Source organism: Protopterus annectens, chromosome 7.part0 (assembly GCF_019279795.1).
Source record: "Protopterus annectens isolate FY-2018-M chromosome 7.part0, PAN1.0, whole genome shotgun sequence".
NCBI classification, from domain to species: Eukaryota; Metazoa; Chordata; order Ceratodontiformes; family Protopteridae; genus Protopterus; species Protopterus annectens.
Genome location: NC_056739.1, coordinates 106,483,864 through 106,508,470, shown reverse-complemented (window position 1 = coordinate 106,508,470; position 24,607 = coordinate 106,483,864). Strand labels below are relative to the sequence as shown.

General features: G+C 41.8%; 1 protein-coding gene across 1 annotated transcript in view; it reads left to right on the top strand.

The window, feature by feature from the left end:
- Positions 1–24,607, top strand: part of LOC122806265 (mitogen-activated protein kinase 13-like) — a 713,780-nt gene that overhangs the window by 462,661 nt on the left and 226,512 nt on the right. Inside the window, exon 7 of the mRNA XM_044076536.1 lies at positions 13,821–13,935. Within this exon, the coding sequence (XP_043932471.1) occupies positions 13,821–13,935 (115 nt within the window). The remainder of the gene's footprint in view (positions 1–13,820; positions 13,936–24,607) is intronic.

Genomic DNA, 24,607 nt, shown 5'->3' with positions numbered 1-24,607 from the left:
ATGAGAAAATAGGGAGTCCCCTGTCGTATTAGTGAATTTGGACACTTGTAGTAGATATTTATTTGTTGAATGAAGACTTTGGTTTGTGGTATGAGCCTGGAGGATATTTAGAAGGGCAGAGGTTTTTTTCAGGTCGATATACTAGTTTGTGTGCTAAGGTTAACTGGTTATAGGATAGAAGTTGTGGGATTTCTAACCCGGAGAGTTTTTGTAAGGAGTGACAGTGGTGGATATGATGTGGGCAGTCATTTGCAAATTTAGATATTTTATTGTAGCATGTTTCAAGTTTAATTAAAATCTGTCTTTTTAAGGTTGGTGAGAATTGGGGAGTCATGCAGAAGTGTTGATAGAAGATGGGTTCTAGCAATGGCAACCCCAGAGATGTTAGATACTTTTTATTTCTGTAAAGAGTATCCTTTTTTTGTGAACTTTCTTAATTGTTTTTGCTATATGTAGGTCAAATCTTAGGTTATCTATTATTACTCCTAGTAGCTTTTTTTGTGAATCATAATTAATTTTAGTATTATTCTTAGCTATGATGTAGAAGGTGTGGGGGAGAGCATCTTGTGGTTTGGAAGATCATAAGTTTTGTTTTATTGGGTCTGAGTATAAGCTGATGGTTAGAGAGCTATAGCTCGGTATCTGAGAATGATTTTTTGGGTTATATCATGGAGGTGTTGCAGGTTATTAGCGGCCTGCATATAAGTGTTATGTCATCTGCATATTCGATAGTTGAAGCCAGTGGGGGTAGCACTATGGAGGTTGTTTGTAAAAGTAGTGAAGAGTAAGCAGCCCAAGAACTTGAGCCTTGAAGTACTCCTAGTGTGATGGGAAGAGGGACATTAAGGCATTTTACAGATTGTTGGCGGTCTTGTAGATAGCTTCGGAACCATTGAAGTGCAGAGGGGCTGAGGTTCCGTTTGGAGAGAGTATTTAATAGTTTGGGGTGGGAAACTGTATCAAAGGCCTTGAACATGTCTAAAAAGACTGCAGAGACTATTTTACCATTGTTTCTGAGTTGGTTGATGGTATTGGTGAAACTGAGGAGTACAGTTGTGGTACCATGATGGGGCCTAAAACCATGTTGACATCTCTGCCACAGGTAGAAGGTTGTTAAAAATATTTAATAATAAATAATTTAGTACAGTGGACAGGTGTGATTTCAATACCTAATTAATCTTTACTAGCTTTAACTATTCCTACAAGAAATCACAGTGCTAAAAACTTACATGTGAGCATAAGCAGTGTGCTGGTAAGTTGGATATCAAGATCAAAATGCCCTATATCTCTCTGTCTGAGACACAGTTTATAAAACATCACTAACAAACATGTCTCTGGGTCCTCTCCAGAGCACATCATTTTTGACACAGGTTTTTCCAGTATTCGTATTGCATCATCTTGGCACCTGCTCTGAGTTCCCAGGCTAATAGAAACTCCATTTACATTATTTAGCAAGCTAACACCTGCACAGGAGAATGCAACACTAAAAGGCATTTCCTCTAGCAATTAGTCCTTAGTTAACACAATAGACAGAATGTCTTCAGCCAGCCTGACCAGAACCAACTTTAAAGATCAAGGAATGTCATAAAATCATTTCAATTTCTGAAGGCTTACAGCCAGGGGGCCTTTCATTTGCCTGTATTACATTTATTTATACAGTTGATTGAATTATATATCAAATTCTATTTGACTAGGCTACTCCATCTCTCCCCAATCGTCACAGTCGGCTTTTTATGCATAGTTTGCACACACTTTATACAGTAATAAAATGTGCTTCAAGTGTTTCATTAGTAGCAGTTACTGGAATTTAACTGCTGCCACTAAGATTCTTTTGCTTGTATAAATGTATTCCTAATGCCCCCAACTCAATACACCTGGTGGTTAGAGGTACTCTGGCTCAAGCCCTGTACCTTGGGTACAGGTAAAAAGAGGCTAAAGTCCTGGGGAAGCCACCACCACTTTGAATGATGCCTCATATTTTGTTCTATTCCTCATTAAATCTGTAGTTTGCAGGTCACTGAAAGATTGGTTTCACTAAGAATGACAGGCATTGGAATTTCAGACTTCCTTTTTCAGAAATAAATGGGTACACAAAATCTAGTATTTTATCAATTTTCTAAGTTTATAAGATCAGTATTATTCTTCCCTGTTTGGCTGTAATCCCCATTATTGGCTTTGTCCAGTTTTTTTGTGCTAAGATGTTAAGAGCTATGGTGAGAAGTGAGACTTGAATTCTATATTCCCCCATTATTGGCTTTGTCCAGGTTTTTTGTGCCAAGAGGTTGAGATCTATGGTGAGAAGTGAGAACTGAATTCACTACATGATGGCCATTTAAGTTTCAGTCCTCCTGGCTTTCGAAACTGCTGACTCTGACTGTAATGCAGAGTCAGGAGTTCTAAGACTTGGCAGTAAATGTATGGATACCATTTCTATTTTAGCAGTTTAAAATTATACTACAATGTTTAAAATGTGTCCCTGATGTGCTTTTTGTCAAATTCATATGCTCATTTCTAGCCAAGTATTTCCTTTAACATTGCTGTTTGCATATATATATATATATATATATATATATATATATTCTTTGCTTCCTCTCTTGCACTTTAAGGCCATTTATATTCTTTGCTAATATATTTTTGCCCCACTGTCTGTTGATAGTTGACCCATTCATTCCCATTACTGCAGTGAGAGTCAGTTGGGGAAGTGCAGTCATTCAAACAGCTATCAGGGGTGGTTAGAGGGTTTCCACTTGAGCAGTACATTCTCAATGAATAATGGCTGATAGAGCTGAAGGGGGCCAGAAAGCAGTCCCGTCCCCTTCCCTCAAGCATGGAAAGTGATTTTCCCAGTCTCCATCAGAGTAGTCACATTTCCCTGTGTGCTCAGAGAATGTACACTACCCTTCCTACCCCCAGGAGAGGAGAGAAGGCTCACCTCTTATCTCCTTTCTCTCACCTCATGGCTTGTCCAGGCCATGGACATTAATCAAACCATGGCTGTCTGGGTCACAGTAAGGGCTTCATCCCTCTGTGCCACTGAGCCAGGAACATTCCATGTCAATACTGACAGAATGGTCACTGTGATGAAAAACTATTACTTCCACCTATTACACATCAGTTCTTTTGAATCCATATTTCCAACTTGCAGGTTATATGCATGCCATACTGTTTGGCAGGCTAACCTGTTAAGTAACTGTTTTGTCTCATCTAGGTTTGAACCCATGTCACATTTTTAGACTTTTCACTTTAATAAAGACACTTAAGAAACTAACAAAAAAAATAGATTTTTAAACCCCTGTCCACTTTTAACTTACAAGCACACAAAACTATGTACACTTTTTAGACAGAAAGATTGCACCCTCTAAGTAGGAGCAGTCATCGGCTGCACCCGCAGGTGTTACCTATTCTAATATTAAGATTACCAATGCTAAAGTGCATGTTAAGAGCCTGCATTCCCACTTACACTGATTGCTGTCTGTTGCTATCTCTAGTTCATTCCAGATATGAAAAACAGCTTGCATGCTTTCAGATAAACTAAATTGTGCTCTGTTTTTAATACATTTAAAATACTAAGGCTGCTTAGGAGGCAATTAATGGTACAACTTTTTCACCCAACACATTTTCAAGCTTAATTTATTTTTCACCAAACTGCTTGCCAATGTGCCTTTAAGAATTAATTGCACTGAAACGTGTTCGTTGTACTCAGAACACAGTGAGCAAACTTCTCATTGCTTGTACCTGCAGACTGCTCATCTCCAACTAAAGGCAGTTACTAATGGAAAAAACCAGCTAGGAACTTTGCAAGTGTAAGAAAGAATCCTTGTAGATTACACTCAGAACATACTGTTCCCAGACCCCTTATGATTACTTTCTTGCACCTGCAGGCTCTTTGTCTTCAGCTGAAAGCACCTGCTACTGTAAAAAATTACTAGTGACTTTAAAATGCAAGGGTGAGTGGTCATTTTACACGCCTTTCCTCAGTTTATCTTTTTCAAGGCTGTTTGCATTAAAAAACTGTGGCTTAAACTAAGGATATTAGTCTGGACATCATCTTCTTTAAAACAGGAGAAATTATCTTTTAATTCTATTTATAATGTGATCAGTACACTTCTACATCCCCTGTAGCCCAAGATCACAACATTATAGTAACTTTAACTTGCTTCTTTCCTATCTTCCTTATCTTGTCACAGTGTAAAGGTTGGCGACATTATAACTCAGAAAAAGTAATTTCTTAATGTAATATGTTTGACTTATGCAGCAGTGTTGCCGATAAAACTCTGCCTCACATTTAAACTACTTCTGACTGCAGTCTATACAGAACTGCCTTACGATATAACATGCAATTTACATTTAGAATTTTTATACACATATTAATAAGAACAAAAACCGTTTTACTTCGGGTTACTTCTCCATTCCTTCAGGGCCCTCTGCCATTAATAACATAAAGTGGGGGGGCATGCTTTGCAGTTCACTTGCCACTTTAATACAGTCAACAAACTTCCAGTGTTTCTCAGATAGTTCTTACAGTAACCCATTAATGTGTTTAATCCTATATTTAATGGTACTGATGCTTTACTGACATAGTCTGCTTGTGTCAATGCTGACAGATGAGTTCCCCACTGGATATAGTTTTCTTTGGCTGTTCTCTTAGTGTTGTGCATTTTTGCTGTTGTTTTGTATTAAGGTCAGGTGTCAATATATTTAATATGTTATGTCTACCTCAAATAAAGTTCACTAAGTGTTTGAGTGAGAATCAGTGTACCAGTGTGTTTTCTATTTACGTCTCTCTCATGACATCTACCTGTGGCATTTGCTCCAGTTTAGTAAGAAGAATCTACAGTGAAGGGAGGTGGCTTTCCAAGTTTATGTTGACAGTTCCCTGTCCTGGCAGTCCATCTTGTGTAGCAGCTTATAGCTGTCTACCATAATAGACATCCTGATGAAGTAGTACAGATTTTAAGAGGCATTGACCTGCAGGAAGGGAAGCAAAGAGGCTGTAGGTGGCACTGTAATCCTGATACCTCCATCAGAAAGGCATCTATGCTGACTCATTGTATATCTTATCTGGCTTTTTTTTATTGTTTTACCTTTTTATTTTATTTTACATGCCTTGTCCTTCACCAAAACACTCTACATCGGTGTTAATTTCTTAGGTTTCACTCTGTCACATCACATGCTTTTTGGTTTCATTCTGTCTTGATCTTGTTAGCAGTGTTTGTAATGAGACACTGTCCTTCAGACAGATCTCCATCACTCTGTTGTGCTATCACCTTCCAAAATCTCAGTTTGGTGTACAAGCACACATATGCCTCCATGCCTGCCAAAGACTGTAATTTTATGTTTTGTTGTACATGCAGGTATATGACCTATTGTTTACAGAGGTTATCGTGCCATGTTATGGTTTATATGTAGCTGCATGTCTCACAAAGACAGACATACCATCTTATGGTTTACAAGCACACATATATACTTGCATGTCTCACAAAAATTGCCGTGCTGTCTTATGATGTATTTGCATGTGTACCTTCATGTCTAATAAAGACGTTCAATCCCATGTTATGGTGTACATGCACATATATACCTACATGTCTGGCAGAAATTGTCATACCCTCTTTTGATGTACCTGCACAAACATGTCCCCATGTTTCACAGAGGTTATCATGCTATGCTACGTTTTTTACATGGAGATATGTATGTACTTGCATGTTGCACAAAGAAAGCCATACCATCTTATGATATGCATTCATATCTCTACCTCAGTATCTCACAAAGAAACCGCTTGGCCATCCTAGTGTGTTTGCCCCTTTCTTCACTGTAGTGCGATCTCGGAGTTGGTATATTTAGTTAGGGGAACTAGAAATAACAAATACAACTAGCGAAAAACACCAAAGGCAAGTGAACACCAAGAAGGTTACTCAGCAGGCTATTGAACGTTAAAAATTCCAATTTAATGAACGCTTTCGAAGGGGTCACTGCCCCAACTTCATCAGACAAGAAAAAACTATAAAGACATACATTTATTTATTTTTAAAGCATATCTGCATGATGGTGAAATTTGTGAATTTTGAGTGAAGCTAGAATACTATTTTTAAATTATAGTATATGGTATGCCCATGTATGCTTAGTATCCAGCTTGTTTTTTTAAAACTTGATGCCAAGGCTGTTGGTAAAATGTTCTTATCTTTATTTTTTATTTTTATTTATATTTAATAGTAGTATTCTATAGTATTCTGCGTAGATGGCATGCATTATTTTGTATGTATTAAACTAGGAATGAATGTTATATTGTATGTTTTTAAACAAAGAAGATATAGATCAAATAATTAATTATTAATTAATTAAGGATGATAATTGAGTAATCAATTAATGAATGCATGAGTACATAAAGACGTGATGAAAAAGTTTTTTCCTGTCTGATGAAGTTGGGGCACTGACCCCTTTGAAAGCGCTCATTAAATTGGAATTTTTAACGTTTAACAGCCTGCTGAGTAACCTTCTTGGTGTTCACTTGGCTTTGGTGTTTTTCGATATTTAGTTAGGGGGTGAAGCTCCCCACGTTGTTATGTTTGAAAGTGTGTGTGTGTTTGTGCTAAGGATTTCTTTCCCAGGGAAAGAAATCACAGTTTTTGAGCATTTGCGATTTAGTGCGTTCGCTCTTTGTGTCGACCAAGAGGTGTTCGATGAAACACCTCTTCGGTCTTTTAATATAGACCCCAAGCTCATACATACCTTCATGTCTGACAGACAACCATGCCATCCAATGGTGTATGTGCACATATGTTACTTAATGTCTCTGAAAGATTGCCATGCAGTCTTGTCCAGTAACAGCTCTAGGAACCTTCCGCTCTGCACAGTTTACTCTTTTATAGAACATTTCAGCAGTCTCATGTCTTTCATTTATATGCCGTTACTGCTTACATACGGCTCTGCTTATCCTGTCTAAGCATTCTGCTTCAACATATAGTACAAAGACATGATGTCCTACTCATCCAGTCATTGTAGTGCACACGTGCAGGTGGTTCACCATTTGGTTATGCATTTTTAATAGTCTGTTACTGCACAGCTTTAGCCATTGGTTGCGTTAGCTTCAGTTTTCAGACTGCTGCCTGATCTTGCATTTCTTCAATGTTTAGCATCCCCTCTATTTGCAATATGCAACATTTAGGGTGATCTGTGAACTATTCCCCACAGCACAGTAAGTTTTGACCAGAGATAATTTTCATCTGTTATGGTTCGAGGTCCTGTAATGCCACGGCTACATTTGTATCTCTCTTGTAGCCTGGTGATTGTTCATAGCTTTCCCAGGCTTAGTCTTGCAGTGTTTTAGTAATAGTTCACAGCTGTCTTTATTTTTCTATAAAACAGTTAACTATTCAAAATCTATACTGCCTGAGCTAGCAGCAACTGTTGCAGTTTATCAGAGGCTTGTCTGCTTTGATCATGCCTCGCATGAACATCATTATATTACTTAATTGAGTCCACTTGGTTTTCTTTATCAAGGACATTCATATAGAGGTGTCCTGAAATTAACTCAAGTTGGACTGTGTATTTATACATTTCTTCTTTGTCATTTTTAATGAGTAGCTGACTCCCAGCTATTTTCTATGCTTTAATAACCAAATGAATGGTGGCAGAAGAAGTAATGAGTGTTGTGCTCAGTGTACAGTACATTCTTATGCAACTACAGCATGTAGAAGTGTGCTACAGCATGGAGGAAATCCTACATGATACTGTAGTCACATTTCTGTTCCAGTATGTGTTTTAGGTAATGTTTCCTAGACACTGTGAAGGGGATAATGGTCCACACAATCAAATTATAAAGGCACTGCCCATTGTGCACTGCATTTTACTTCCACTGACATGCCCTCTGGTCAGCCTGCTGCTGATGCCTGCCATATTGCCTGCTGTCTCATGTTCCCTTGAGGACCATGGACATTGTTTTGCCCCTGTGCATTTGGTTACTGAAGTTGTGGGCATGGCAACACATTTTTCTCTTTGCCGGCAGGGAATTTGCAAACAGTCATATTTCTCTGCAGCTGAAGGTCACTTCAGCCATGTGGCCCCAGTCAAATGTACCACAGGGAAATGTCTTGCTGCCTAGGCACCTGAACCCCCAGCCGTTTTATCCACAAACAGTCCCCATATCCCTAACCTACCTAAAGTATCTGGCTTGATCCTGGCAGATTAAAAAAATGGTTGAAAGCAACAGTCTGAGCTTGTATTCCAGTTTGCTTCATCCAAATGCACCCTAGTCCTGCAAAGCCAGAATTACAACAGCACAAAAGTAGGGCCAGTCATTTCATCCACAGACAGCTGCAGTACCCATTGTGTGCCTCGTAATACATGGTTTGACCCTGCCAGGATAAAAGAAAAATGTTTTGCAGAACCAGTAAGCACAGGTTGTATTCTAACTTGCTTCAACCAAATGCATAATAGCCTGCAAATTTACAACAGCTGTAATAAGCCCCCATATCCATTGCTTATTTAAAGTATCTGACTTGATTCTCCCAGGAAAAAAAAATGACTATTAAAATATTTTTTTTCAAAGAAGTAGTAATTATGTTTTGTATTCCAGCTTGCTTTACACAAACATACATTAGTCCTGCAAAATTAGAATTACAACAGTAAATAGATGGGAAAATCAGTTCATCCACGGGCAGCCCCTATATAGCCTTTGTCTACTGACAGTGTCTGGTTTGAACCTTTCAGTATAAAAGAAAATGTTACATTAAATTATTTTTGCCTCATATAAACAGTAGCCACAACATGTACTCCAACTTGCCTCACCCTCATGTACACTAGTGCTGCAAAGTTAGAATTACAGAAACAAACAGCAAGGACTGTTATTTCATACCCTGACAGGCCCCACTGCCATTGCCTACCCACAGATTCTGGTTTGACCCTGCCAGGTTAAAAAAAAAGAAAACAATAGTTGCATTAATGTATTTTTGTTCACATAAACAATAGCCACAACTTGTATTGCAGTTTGCTTTATCCAAGTATGCCTTAGTCCTGAAAAGTCAAGATTGCAATAGCAAACAACAAGGCCAGTCATTTCATCAACAGACATTCCCCATACCCACTGACTGCCCACAATTTCCATGCACAGAAAAGAGGCTACTGGCTTAGTGGGACTAACCAGGTCAACAAAGTGTAAATGAAGTGCTTGTGGTGATAGTTAACTCAAGCAGTGAGTTAAAGAAACTGAAAAGTCTAAAATACTTTGTGTAGCACATTGGACCTTGACCAACTTCACCGATGCCTAAAATTTCATAAATTTAAAAATAACTTTGTTGAAAGAATGAAAGACTGAAAAAGTATTTGCCATGGTCAAATTATATTACCTACATATGGATGCATGCAGCATACATAACTATCATGAAAAGTACTGTTTTATAGAAAAATAAAAATCATCATGCCATTTCTATCAGTCACAGTTGTCCTCTGCAAACCTTCTGCATACTGCATTTTATATCCCTTTCGGACAATGTTTCAAATAAGTTGGTGTGGCATAGGAACTCGGTGCTAATTTTAAGTGGGAATTTCTTTCACATATTAAAGCTTTCCAAGTTGTTTCACACAGATCACATTAGTCCCACAAAGCTGGAATAACAAGCAAACAAAAGGAGACAGTTATGTTCCTCAGTAGACAGCCCCACAGTTATACAATAGGCAAGTGCAGACTGAGAAAATCAAACTCAAGCCTTCATGATGACACCTGCTTGCAATTCATAGCTTTAACCATCTGTACTTCTTGGGACTTCTTCTCCTTCCAGCTGCTCCCATTAGTGGTCCACACAGCAGATAATTGGTGTCCTCAGAATGAGTGGCACTACAGTTTTATGGTGTCGAGTTGCCAGCCCCGGCACCCAACCTTCCTCAGAAGACACAGACACACGCACACACTCATAATACCTAGGGCAATTTAGAATGTCCGGTCCATCTGCAACATGTTTTGGAATGTGTGAGGAAACCGGAGCAACTGGAGGAAACCCACTTGAACACAGGGGAGGACATGCAGACTGCTCACAAGGCACCCCAGCCGAGAATTGAACCAGAGAACATCTTGCTTTGAGGAGACCACGCTAACCGCTGCACCAGTGTGCTGCCCTCTATATTTCTTGGGACAATAGAACAAAAATATGAACAACATTGGGACACAGCAGTATACTTTTTAATGACCTGCAATAAGCAAATCTGTACCAAAATTAATTGTTGAATCAATGTAGATAGTTGACAGCACTTAGATAATACCTGGTGTGAGTGGATTATAAAACTAGAAATGTAACTTTCCAGCATAGACAAACACTGACATCACATGTATGTCATGAATATTTACAGAACTGGTATTGTAGATCATGCCCTGTAACCTTCAAAAACACTCGTTTCTGTTTTACAGTACCTGCAGTGTACAAGACTAAAGCTATCAAGGTTTGGTAAGTATCAGACCAATCTGCTCACCCCCTCACTTTTGTGCACTCCGGTCAGGTCAGGCACTTGCTCACTGGCACCTTTCCTACCAGCATCTCCCAAAAAATTAAATCTTAATTGTGAAAGATAAAGGAAGAAAACTCCACACACTCGCAAAACGAAAAGGAGAACCAGGCATCTTAATTGTGTCATCCTTTAATAGCTGTTCACCTCACAACAATGCTCACATATTGTTAGCGAGTCATTGAAGAAGTGTGGTTTCTGTTCCAGTAATTCCGTCATGTCTGTGATGTATGTGATGCGAAGGACAAATTCCATGAGGCTGACAAGCAGGAAAAATGGGTAAAGAATTATAATTTAAAATGGTCAGTTTCATGGCACCCTGCTTGTAAAGTAATAATCTGCGATTTTCCAGCAAATGCCAAACAATTGAGAGATGTGTCCCCATTACTTTTGGGTTTGCTCAGAATTCTTGAGCAAACCTTACAAGTTATTCACTACACTTATTCACTACACACAGTGGCAAATATTAATATCTGGTTCACCACATGCCAGGATTAGCACAAAAGCATACTTCGCACAAATTAGATCAAATGTTTTTTACAGATCTTCAGTATTCTTTTTCAGTGTGGTACTTCCTAAAGCCTCTTGAAGCTAGTATCACTGACCGTCCATTACTCTCAGTCCCAGCTTCCTTCATGTAGACAACGGATCACAGAGGGTTTGATCTTATGCATGTTCTGTGATTGCTTGCCTAGATCACGTTGGGTGTAAATGAGCAGAAAGCAAGGAAACTAAACAGAATGATGCAATTATTTGTATAGGATGCTGGTGCTCCTTAATGATGAAGATCAGAAGTAAGCAGGTCACAAGGCAGGCTTAAAAAAAGTGGGTGCACACGGCCCTTTGCCAAGGGTTAAATCCACCACTGTTAGCTGTATGAATAACTTAGACTCCTGCAGAGTGCATCTGTGTTATGGTACTCACCGTAACTGTAGCTGTGCAAATAACTTACTGACTCCTGCAGAGTACATTGGGGTGATGGTACTCACCATAACCGTAGCTGTACAGATAACTTAATGACCGCTGCAGAGTACATTGGGGTGGTGATACTCATCAGAGTCGTAGCTGTACAAATAACAGCTACAGAATACATCTGTGTGATGGTTCTCATCAAAACTGTAACTGTACAAATAACAAGTGCTGCAGAGTACATCTGTGTGATGGTACTCACCATAACCATAGCTGTACAAATAACTTACTGACTGCTGCAGAGTACATCTGTGTGATGGTACTCACCATAAATGTAGCTGTACAAATAACGTATTAACAGCTGTATAGTACATCTGTGTGATGCTGCTCACCATAACTATACAAATAACTTACTGACTGCTGCTGCATAATACATCTGTGTGATGGTACCATAACCATAACTATATAAATAACTTACTGACTGCTGCATAGTACATCTGTGTGGTGGTACTCACCATAACTATACAAATAACTTATTGACTGCTGCATAGTACATCTATGTGATGGTATTCACCATAACCATAGCTGTACAAATAACTTACTGACTGCTGCAGAGTACATCTATGTAATGGTACTCACCATAAGCGTAGCTGTACTAATAACTTACTGACTAATACAGAGTACATCTATGTGATTGTACTCACCATAACCGTAGCTGTACTAATAACTTAATGACTGATACAGAGTACGTCTATATGATGGCATTAGATGTTCAAATAACAGATTCATTGCTACAAAAGAAGCTTTCACCCATCTTACCTCAGTGGTTTCTAGATCTTAAACTGTGTTCTTTTGCTGTACTGTGTTACTGTGTATGGTTGTATGTCTCTGATGGTGTTGATATATTTTCATTTTATAGTGCGTTATTACCTGTAGTTGCACTTTATAGATGAAAATTCTATTTGGTGTACTGAGGGGAGGAGAAATTCTTTAGTACAGTGGAATTTTCATGACAACATGGGTTATGCATTGCCTTCTGACAGATGCATTATGTGGGGGGTGGGGGGTGACCTGGCTGCTTTAGTGAACTGACCAATAGACTGAAATGTGGCTAGTCCATTCGGCATATGAATGCCGTATGGCCGTAATCCTTCTATTCAGAGATCTGTAGTTACAGTGTGTACCCACAAACAACTGTACTTTATTCCTGTATACCTCCCCCTCTGGACACCAGAAATAATGTGAATGATGACTTCTATTGAGGGAGCTTTACCCCTGTTGTAGGATCTGCAGATTTCAGAATACCACCTTCAAGGGTAAACAAAGAAGGCATGAAGTTCTTTACAGCAGGCTTTTCCTCAGCATTGTACAGACCTGATTACCTTTTATCTCCCTCATGTATGTTGACTGGTGTGTGCATCCACTGACCTTCTGACTAAGGGGTCAGTGAAAAACATAATGCTACTTTTGTAGTACTTAATGGACTTAGCTGGCTCCTGCATTGTACTGATGTAATAGGGGAAGTAGCAGGGACAATACAGGGTGTGCCATAACCGGCAGAAAGGCTAATGATGAGCAGCTCACAAGTATGGCGATGTCTGTTGTACCTCATCGTACCCAAAAGTACAAACAGTCCCTACCCATGCAGAACCACCACCTCTGACCATCACATGATGAGCATCCCACAGGTATGACAGTCCATGGTTGTCTGAATTACCACCTTTTCCTCTCCCATGCTGAGCAGGCAGTCCCACATGTGTGACCGTCCCTGCCCCACCACCACCACCACTAGCAGTGGACATCCCATAGTGAGCAGCCCACATGTCTGGTGGTCTCTACCTACACCTATTCACAGAACCAGCTATGACCATCCCATTAATTATAAACTCTCCACTTGTATGACAGTTCCTGCCTGTGTCCTCTTCCCTCCACCATCTATGGGCATTGCATAATTATCAACCCACGTGTGACTATCTCTGTATGCCCACTGCACCACCTTTGACAGCTGCATCCTGGACTCCTGCTAAGGTGTAGCCATAAGGCTTGAACTTCAGGAAGCTGGGAGGTCCTTCTGTCCAAGGCTAACAGTGACATTGTCTGGAAAGGTGTAATTGACGGGATTGGAAATGCCAGTGGTACTAGCGCATGGTAGGATCTGTTAATGGGAGATGAAAGCATGATTTTTCACAGGCTTAAAGTGTTAGAAATAGATGATTTAAACTGCTTACGGTTCTTCTGATAGTTTCTTTTAGCTTAAGATGAGAAGTGATGCGTCACTGTAGGTTGTGCCACATTTGATGTTTCTCTTGAGTTCTGTTTGGTTCTGTACTAGTACTGTAAGCCTGTTAGATGTATTGATACTTTTGTATTTGTTTCCCTCTGACATTTTGAATTTTTCTGGGGGGTGTGGGGACCAACAGATCTTAGATTTTGGCCTTGCTCGACATACTGATCCAGAGATGACCGGCTATGTTGTCACACGTTGGTACCGAGCACCAGAAGTTATTTTGAACTGGATGCATTACACTCAAAAAGGTAGGTAAATGGTTCTGTGCTGCTTACCGTTCATGGCATTTCTGTAGCAAGCAATATCCAGTGTTGATATGTTATGGAAATTTATAACGGAGGATAATAGGAACCAAAGGTTGTCCTTTCTAAAAAGTTAGACTTTTTTAAAGTAATGTTTTAGCTCTTCCTTTCACATGGACATGCAACATGCAATGAGTTAGATCAGATGCTCACCAGGTACTGCACAAACAGCTGTCAGCCGTAAACGTGTAAGAGGACCTACTTCAGTGTTCTTCACTAGTTCACTGTTGCGGTAATGCTAACAGATGGGGCATATCCTGACAAGGATACCATACATCTGGCCAGTCACTAAGAGCTTAAGCATACCTTCCTATCATGCAGTATGGCTAGCCTCAGTCCTAAACATGAAAACATGAGACTTCATTGTGGTACTTAAGGGCATACATGCACACAAATCCTCAGAACATTCTGGTGACCTGTCCATGAAACAAGGTGTGTTCGCCTTTCAGAAGGATCAGGCTACCTTTGCTAGGGACTGCTCAGTTCACCCTCAAGGACCCTCCCACTGTCCTTGTGTTTTTTGCTAAGTTAACCCTTGAGGACCCTCCCACTGTCCTTGTGTTTTTTGCTAAGTTCACCCTCGAGGACCCTCCCACTGTCCTTGTGTTTTTTGCTAAGTTAACCCTTGAGGACCCTCCCACTGTCCTTGTGTTTTTTGCTAAGTTCACCCTTGAGGACCCTCCCACTGTCCTTGTGTTTTTTGCTAAGTTCACCCTCGAGGGCCCTCCCACTGTCCTTGTGTTTTTTGCTGAGTTCACCCTCGAAGACCCTCCCACTGTCCTTGTGTTTTTCAATAAAAAAATTGGTATTTTCATGTCATGTGGGACAGTAAATGTAACTATGGACAGCAGATCCCTCAGGAAATATGCATGCAAAGTGTACTTTTTGTTTCAGACTTGACCACAATACTTATGAGGTTCTATTTCTCAAGCCTTTGTGCCAGGACTGTATGTAGCAGTTTGCTGTCCCTTAAACTCTGTTTGGAAAATAAACATGTATAGACTCTCTTGCATTCTAGGATGCAGTCAGATTCCCCATCCTCAGACACTCTTTCGCAGCCAAGCAAAAAGTCTGAAAAGCAGAACAAAGACACTAATCTTCCTGGTTCTTTCTCTAGGTCAGAGTCTAATGTCTGTGTTGAAGCTAGTGATGAGATTGTAGACTTTTCAATGTCTGGACCCGTTCCTGCTCTCAAAACCCCCTTTGGAGGCCAATAAGGCATAGGCACCTATCACTTACTGTCTAACCAGTCATACAACTGACAAAGCCATAAGGGGGAACTGTAACCATCATATCTGGGAGATGCAGTGGTATTTCTCAGATTTTAGCCAATGAGGACATTCCAGGTTCCCTTTTGGAAGTATGTTTGGGCTCATAGCCCCAATAGATTTCTCTTCTCCAAAGAAACAAGCAAAAACCTAGACACATTTCCTTTCATGCTACATCTGCTCCTTGAAGTCCTCAACAGGAGTGTTGATAACATTTCTCAGGGACTTTTCCAAGCCCTTGTGTCTTTGAAACATCACCATTTTCAACCGTTTGCTACTCCTCATTAAAAAAAAAAAGAGGGACACTTCTCAGGAAGATTCTTCAGAATCTGATTCTGAACCCCTTAATTATTCTTCCAAAATGTATTCTCCCTCTGGGTTTCAGTTTAAAACTGAAGCTACCTTGTCTTCAGACTCACCACAAGAAGAACCATTGTTTTTAACTGTCTTCATCATCAGCCCCCTTTTTCCCATTTTTACATGGGGTTAACTGTCACTATCTCTCTTGATTCAGTGCCACACTCCTACCTTCTTCGACACACATGCCTGACTGTTGCAGATCTTCTCTGACTCACACAGTCCATTCACCTCTTTGCTGGACATCCTTGTTTTCTCTTATCTTCTTCACCTTCTTCTGCTTTGGTCGCACCACTGTCTTGTACATCTTACTTTTCAGCTTCGTTGGCCTTCTGCCATTCACTACACCTGAGACTCTATGCCAGTTAGTTGCAGCCCCTCTCTGATTCTAGCTTTGACTTGTTCATTAAGACTTCCGTTCCCCTCAATAACTCCTTCCAGGTACTTGAAGTTAGTAACCTGTTCCACTATCTTCCCTTCTATCTGAATTCTCAGCTTCTTCTGATTTCCTCAATTTACTGCCATTGCCACAGTCTTATCTGTGCTTAGTTTCACCCCATGTACCTTCACTTTTTTCTAGTCCCCTATCCTTTGCTTGAAGTTCTTGCTCAGAGTCTGCCTGTAATGCCACATTTCCTGCATTCTTTGTTGATCTGTCTCCCCTAATATGTTTGCTAATGTAGTCCATCAACAGTATGAACAGCAGTGGGCTCAGAGCTGAACCCTGGTAAACACCCACTCCCACTGGGAACCCCTCATTGAGACCGAACATTGTTTGTACTAGAGTCACTGGGTCCTTGTACATACCCTGCATTAATTCTACCAGTTTCTCTGGGACTTCAGACCAATAAAGTACTGCCCCAATCAGCTTTCTTGGGACCTTGTTATATGCTTTCTCCAAATCTGAGAATGCCCAGTTAAACTCTTTCCTCATCTCTATCTTCTTCTCAACTATCTGTCCCACTGCAAACACCGGGTTGGTTGTGCTCCATCCTGATCTGAATTGCTCATCTCCCATCGTACATTCTACTATGCATATCCATTTATCAGACACTCTCTCCAGAACTGTCATGCAATGCGACAGGAGTTTGATGCCTCTAAACTGCCCACAGTTGTGCATGTCCCCTTTGATGTTCTTCGTGTTTCACTGTTGCAGTCATAACTGTAGGGTGCTCCTGCCGGCAGGCAGCCCGAGGTCGGCCAGAATCCCAAAGTCTGGGTCCGGCGTCGGCTGTATAAGCTAGTATCCTGACGTCAGTACTTTGGTACATAGCCCTCAGCTGACGCCATCTTCTCCAGTCTTTCTTGCCGTGCGGTGGAAAGCAGCTCGCAAACGTTGGTTGGTGATTTTCGAACAGCATTCTTGGTTGTTGTCGGTCCGAAGTTGTTACTTCTCTTCTCAAAGCTAAGTACCCCGTTGGGGAATCTCTTTCTTGTTCCTCCGATGTCAGAAAAAGTTAATAATTGTATAGCGTGTGGGAAACAAATACCTCATAAAGATTTCCACTCTTACTGTCTACCTTGCTTAGGCCCTGACCACGACGTTTCTTGTTGTCGGTTCTGTGCCAGGTTCAACTCTCGTACTATCAAACGCAGGTACGACTGGGCTTTAAATTATTTTGGCAGACGCTTCAATTACAGAATGTCATCGGATACTACCGGAGTTCAAAAGAAGCGCAAAGATAAAGACAGGCCTCCGAGGTCCAAACAGGACTCGTTGCAGCTGGAGCTAGCTTCCGGTTCGGCTGTCGTCAGTGAGTCGCTTTTGCAGCCCCTGTCGTCCGCAGCTTCTGAACCGATGGCCGATACGGACTCCCATGGGGAGCCATCAAGGCCCACTATTTTAACTGCTGCAGGACCTTCGGACGTCGCTCCTTCAGATGGGTCCAGAACCGCTGTGCAGGTACCGGCTTCTGAGGGGGGTTTCTTTCCTCATCTCTATCTTCTTCTCAACTATCTGTCCCACTGCAAACACCGGGTTGGTTGTGCTCCATCCTGATCTGAATTGCTCATCTCCCATCGTACATTCTACTATGCATATCCATTTATCAGACACTCTCTCCAGAACTGTCATGCAATGCGACAGGAGTTTGATGCCTCTAAACTGCCCACAGTTGTGCATGTCCCCTTTGATGTTCTTCGTGTTTCACTGTTGCAGTCATAACTGTAGGGTGCTCCTGCCGGCAGGCAGCCCGAGGTCGGCCAGAATCCCAAAGTCTGGGTCCGGCGTCGGCTGTATAAGCTAGTATCCTGACGTCAGTACGCCTTGGTACATAGCCCTCAGCTGACGCCATCTTCTCCAGTCTTTCTTGCCGTGCGGTGGAAAGCAGCTCGCAAACGTTGGTTGGTGATTTTCGAACAGCATTCTTGGTTGTTGTCGGTCCGAAGTTGTTACTTCTCTTCTCAAAGCTAAGTACCCCGTTGGGGAATCTCTTTCTTGTTCCTCCGATGTCAGAAAAAGTTAATAATTTTATAGCGTGTGGGAAACAAATACCTCATAAAGATTTCCACTCTTACTGTCTACCTTGCTTAGGCCCTGACCACGACGTTTCTTGTTGTCGGTTCTGTGCCAGGTTCAACTCTCGTACTATCAAACGCAGGTACGACTGGGCTTTAAATTATTTTGGCAGACGCTTCAATTACAGAATGTCATCGGATACTACCGGAGTTCAAAAGAAGCGCAAAGATAAAGACAGGCCTCCGAGGTCCAAACAGGACTCGTTGCAGCTGGAGCTAGCTTCCGGTTCGGCTGTAGTCAGTGAGTCGCTTTTGCAGCCCCTGTCGTCCGCAGCTTCTGAACCGATGGCCGATACGGACTCCCATGGGGAGCCATCAAGGCCCACTATTTTAACTGCTGCAGGACCTTTGGACGTCGCTCCTTCAGATGGGTCCAGAACCGCTGTGCAGGTACCGGCTTCTGAGGGGGGTTTCAGGCCTACTCACATTACTATTTCAAAGGCAAAGGCAAAGACAAAGACTCCTTCTAAGTCTAAAGTTTCAGCTCAAGCTGCTTCTGAATCCACTCCCAAGACACAAAAACAATTATTGAGGATGGCTGAAGACTTGCTTACAATGATTAGGGGTTCTCACCCCCCTCCTGAGAAAAGGCCTCGACAGGATGTTACTCTGGATTCTTCTGACCAGGCCTCTGTCTCTTCTGTTTCTTCCTCTGATCAGGACTATTCCTTTCCCCCTTATGAGGATTCGGATGCTGAGGAATCTTTGCCCTCGGCCTCTCCGCCTGAGGATTTTTCTTTTGGGGAAACCTTGCATGAGATGAGGGAACATTTTCATTGGGAAGGGCAGGAATATTCTGCTTCCAAAAAGAGGCTTAGAGAATTTCTTCTCCTTCCTCAACATAGGCCTTTAGCTATCCCTCCTGTTTTGGACATTGTGGATGATGCTTTTTCTGAGGCTAATTTGAATCCTGATTCCATGCCTCCTGCTCCTTCTAAGCCTGATAGATTTTATAGGGTTCCTGACTCTCATTTATTTCTATTTAAAAATCCTTCTGCAGACCCTGAAACTATTTCTCGGGGTTCTAAGGCTGCTAAGGTTGCTACTTCTAAAAATCCTATTCCCTCTGAGAAGGATTCTTGTGCTTTGGACAGGTGGGGCAAAAAGGTTTATACTTCTGCTACCCTTTCTGTAAGGGCATTAAATTGCCAGTTTCATATGTTTAAATACCAGCAATTTCTTTTGTCTGTTTTAATGCAAAAGCTTGCTTCTGTACCTGCTTGTGCAGAGGATAAGGAGCTTCAGGATGTTTTGCATGCTACTGAACAGGTTAACAAGCATAGTTTACATTGTGGTTTTGATGCCTTGGATGCTTCCTGCAGGGCTGCTGCCTCTGGTACTGTGATTAGGAGACATGCTTGGCTTCGTGAACAAAGTTTGCCTGAACAGGTTAAGGCTAAGTTATTAGATGCCCCTGTTCAACATGATGTTCTTTTTGGTTCTAAGGCTGAGGAAGTTATTAAAAAGTTGGAAGAAAAGGCAAAGTCCATGCAGACTGTAAAAGATTTCTTGCAGGTTCAGCCTCCTAGATTTTCCAGGAATTGGCCCACTAAAAATTGGTCCTTTCCCACGTCTGACAGGCCTCAAAGGGGAAGATATAGGCGCCCAGAGGCCGTGGTCAAGGCCAGACCTCAGACAGATCTCGACAATGCACTGCTTCTTCACCTAGAAGGGGAGAAGACAGATCCCAATCTCAAAGAAAACAAACCCAATGACTCTCTCGGTTGGGCTTCAGGACCTCTTTACCTGGACGCCCCTCTCGGAGGAAAACTGTCTTTTTTTTACAGAAATTGGACTCATATTACCCAGGACAAATGGGTATTGGATGTGATTTTAAAAGGTTACAAGTTCCACTTTCACACTTTGCCAAGGACTCACGGTTGGCCAGATCTGCCAAAACTTCAATGGTCAGAGGCCTTAACTCAAGTGGATGCTCTTCTGGCCATGAGAGCCATAGAGCCTGTTCCACTCTTGGAAATAGGAAAAGGATTTTATTCAAGGCTGTTTCTGGTTCCCAGAAAACAAAACTCTTGGAGACCTATTCTGGACCTTTCTGTGTTAAACACCTTTTGGAAATTCCAAAGTTCAAGATGCTCACTCTGCAACAGTTACTTCCAATGCTCTCTCAGGACGCCTGGATGGTGACATTGGACTTAAAGGAAGCCTATTTGCATATCCCTATCAGACAAGAACGCAGGAAATTCCTCAGGTTCAAGGCAGGTTCGAGGCACTTTCAATTCTCTGTTCTGCCCTTTGGTTTATCTACTGCCCAGAGTCTTCACCAAGTGCCTGGCACCAGTAGTGGCTTACTGCAGACTTCAGGGGATTCAGATTTACCCCTATTTGGACGACTGCCTTATTCAGGCAGACAGCAAAGATCTTCTGCTTCAACACCTAGACTTCGTTCAACGTCTTCTCCTCTTACTGGGATTCTCAGTGAACATAAAAAAGTCACATTTGATCCCTTCTCAACAAATGGTATTCTTGGGAGCCCTCTTAAACACAACCTTACAAAGGGCCTACCTCACTCCAGAAAAACAAACTCAGCTGGCTTCTACTTTCAACACCTTGGCAACTCTATCTCAGCTCACTGCAAGGAAATTCCTGCAGGCTCTGGGCTACATGGCTTCCTGCATTCTATTGATTCCAAACGCAAGGCTTCACATGAGAAAGCTTCAATGGTATCTGAAAAGTGTATGGTCACAGCATTATCACGATCTGGATATTCTGATTCCTCTGATCCCCTGCCTCCAGAAGGAGTTCCTCTGGTGGTCCAGGACATGCATTTTAAACGAAGGAAAACCTTTTCATCTCCCTCAACCTACTCAAATCCTAACCACGGACGCCTCGGATTATGCTTGGGGAGCACATTTTCTAGACAATTGCCAGCAAGGAACCTGGACAAAGGACCATCTTCACTGGCACATCAATCTGAAGGAGATGTTGGCAGTTCAAAATGCCCTTTTGGCCTTCAAGCACCTTTTACAACCAGGGCCTCTGCTAATTCGCACAGACAACACCACGGTCATGTGGTACATCAACAAGCAGGGGGGGGGGTCTCATTCTTACCCTCTTTGCAGACTGGCTATGAGTTTATGGGACACAGCTCTAAATTTGAATCTGCATCTCCAGGCTCAATTCATTCCAGGAAAACAAAATCTTTTAGCAGACAGCCTGAGCAGAAACATTTCAGATCCTCACGAATGGATGCTAGACACCAACTTGTTCAAAAGGATTACTGCAGTTTGGGGATGTCCCCAGATAGATCTGTTCGCATCCCATCTCAATCATCAGCTGCCTCGCTTTTGCACCAGGTCCTTCCACAAAACAGCATGGAGAGTGGATGCCCTGTCTTTCAGTTGGAGAAGTCTGTCTGCATATGCCTTCCCTCCTCTTCCTCTACTGCCTCGGGTACTACTGAAGATAAAGCAGGACAAGCCCAAGTTCCTCATCTTGATTGCTCCAAATTGGCCTCGACAGTTTTGGTATCCGAGCCGACTCTAAAACTCCTGTTCTCGGGGCCTCCTTGGATTCTTCCACTGAACCCTTCGCTTCTGTCCCAGCATCAGGGTCAGTTACTACATTCCAACCTCAAGACCCTTTGCTTGGCAGCTTGGCTCTTCAAAACAATTTGATTGCCTCTAGTCTTCCCAAACAAGTTTTGGATGTTCTTTTGGAAGCTAGACGGCCTAGCACTAGGAAATCTTATGCCTCTAAATGGAAGAGGTTTTCTATTTGGATGCAGGACCGAGGTTCTGATCCTCAGGTTCCTGATCTCTCCTCTATTTTGCTTTACCTTCGGAGCTTTTATCTAAGGGACTTTCATTTTCTTCCATTAAGATTCATGCTTCTGCTATCTCTGCATTTCAGTTCTGATCCTCCTGTTTTTCACATCCTTTGGTGAAGCAGTTTTGAGGGCTAAGAATTTATGCCTCCTAGGACCCCTCCGGTCCCTGCCTGGGATCTTAATTATGTTTTAGAAAAACTTACTTTGCCTCCTTTTGAGCCTGCTGCATCTTCAGATATTAAGTTTCTATCTTGGAAGACTGTTCTTTGTTAGCTTTGACCTCTGCCAGAAGGGTCTCAGAGTTGCAAGCTCTTATGGCCGTGGAACCTTACCTTATTTTCCATCAGGACAGAGTATCCTTGAGGACCAATCCTACTTTCATGCCTAAGGTGATTTCGAAAGTGGCCTTGAATCAGACAATTCACCTTCCTACTTTCTTTCCAAATCCTCAAAATAAAGGGGAAAGGATTTTGCATTCATTGGATGTGCACAGGCAGTTAAGATTTTACTTGGACAAGACTAAAGATTTCAGAAAGTCTAGCCAACTGTTTGTTTCCTTTGCCTCCAGTTCACTTGGAAAACCTATTTCTAAACAAACCATTTCCAAATGGATTGCTTATGGGATCAGATTTTGTTACACTCATCATGGTAAACAGTTTCATGGAACCGTTAGAAGTCATTCTACTAGAGCAGCTGCTACTTCTACAGCTTTTCTCAGAGGAGTACCTACCAAGGATATCTTGGAAGCTGCCACTTGGAGTTCAGTGCATACTTTTCCAAGCACTACAATCTCCCTTTGTTTTCTAAGTCTAGGGCAGGCTTTGCCTCTGCTGTCTTGCAGGGTATTCTTGCCTCCCCTTCTTCTATCTAAAGCCACCTCCCTCTCTACACTGCTTTGGGATTCCACCCTACAGTTATGACTGCAACAGTGAAACACGAAGAACATAGTACAGTTGTGTACACCTACCATAAATGTAGATGTTCGGTGTCTTCACTGTTGCAGTCGGTCCTCCCTCCTATCCCCTCTTTTACTTTTTGTGGTGTATTTGTGTTTCCTTGTTGGATTCATTTTGATTTATTGGGGTATTCTGACATCTAGGGCAGAAAGGCTGGAAGATGGCGTCGGCTGAGGGCTATGTACCAAGGCGTACTGACGTCAGGATACTAGCTTATACAGCCGACGCCGGACCCAGACTTTGGGATTCTGGCCGACCTCGGGCTGCCTGCCGGCAGGAGCACCCTACAGTTATGACTGCAACAGTGAAGACACTCGAACATCTACATTTATGGTAGGTGTACACAACTGTACTTGTACACTGGCATGAGTATACTTATTTTCCAGTCATCGGGGATATGCTATTCTCTCCACACTGCTATGAGTACCCTCCCCTGTCTCACTCATCATCTGCTGTGACCTCATCTGAACCTGCTGCTTTCCCGGGCTTCATTTTCCTTAGTGTTTTCCTTAGTGTTATTCTTACTTCCAGGGTGGGCTCCTCCTCTTCTCTCATCATGGGCTGTCTGGGGCAGTACAGCTTCTGTGGGATTTTCTTCATTTACAAGCTGCTGGAAATACTCCTTCCATCTGCCTTTGATGTCCTGTGAACTGGTGAGCAGGTTGTTGCTGGCATCCCTTATGAAGGGTGTCTGACTATCTTCTTTATCTTTCTGTCTTTGCCATGCAACCTGATAGTTTCTTTGAGCCACCTACTGAGTTACTTTCCCGAAGCTGGTAGAGTGCTTTTTGGAAAAGGAAATATTACTGCAAATATCCTTTCAAAAGGGATGTCATTATAAAGAGAAATGCCATGTATGAAACAGAGGGGACCAGCTATAGGAGTTCTTAAGGAAAGATGAATGGAAATTTTGAAACAGTCAGCAACGGTGTTAGCCATATTATATCGCAATTCACAGCTGTTTTTAACTGCAGAAAATACACTGATTTTGTAAGTGATCTGAGATTTCTTTTTAAGTTCTAACCCAGTACGGTGTGGGCCTTCCACTTCATACTTACTGCAAGGTTTTGTTACCTTCACAGCAATACAGTTAACATGTCTTGCATTTACAAAAATATAATGTAAAATATGCCTGTTTTAACACTTTACATTTATGCTACAGTCTGTTCCCTGGTTTTCATTATCTCTGTGTAAGCCAGGGGCAATGACCTTTTCTGAAGCATCTCTTTTTGAATGGGCAAGCTCCTAAACTAGGAACAAAGTACTGAAGAAACAGGAACGGGACCCTTTTGTACTGTTTAAATCAGCAACAAAAGCAATAATGATTTTAACAAAAAGGTAGAAATGCAATGGAAGTTCAGCAACCTACAAACTCTAAACAACACTGTAAAGTGGATAACAGTGTCATGCAAAAAAAAACGTACAGTTGTGTATCTACCATAAATGTAGATGTTCGAGTGTATTCTCTGTTGCAGTCATTACACTTGTGTTATCCTGCTGGCAGGCTACCCGCAGTCGGCCCAAGTTCCAAAATCTAGGTCTGGCGTCATTTGCTGTCGCCTCTTCCCTGACGTCAGTGCGCCAGGGGTATAAAAGATGCAACAGACACCATTTTCTTCAGTTTTTCTTGCCCCAGATGTCAGGTGCCACCAAATAGGAAAGGCTGGAAAAAATATGCCAAAAAACATGCATGTACTAAAATAAACATTTCCTTCATCTGCAAGCAAATAATA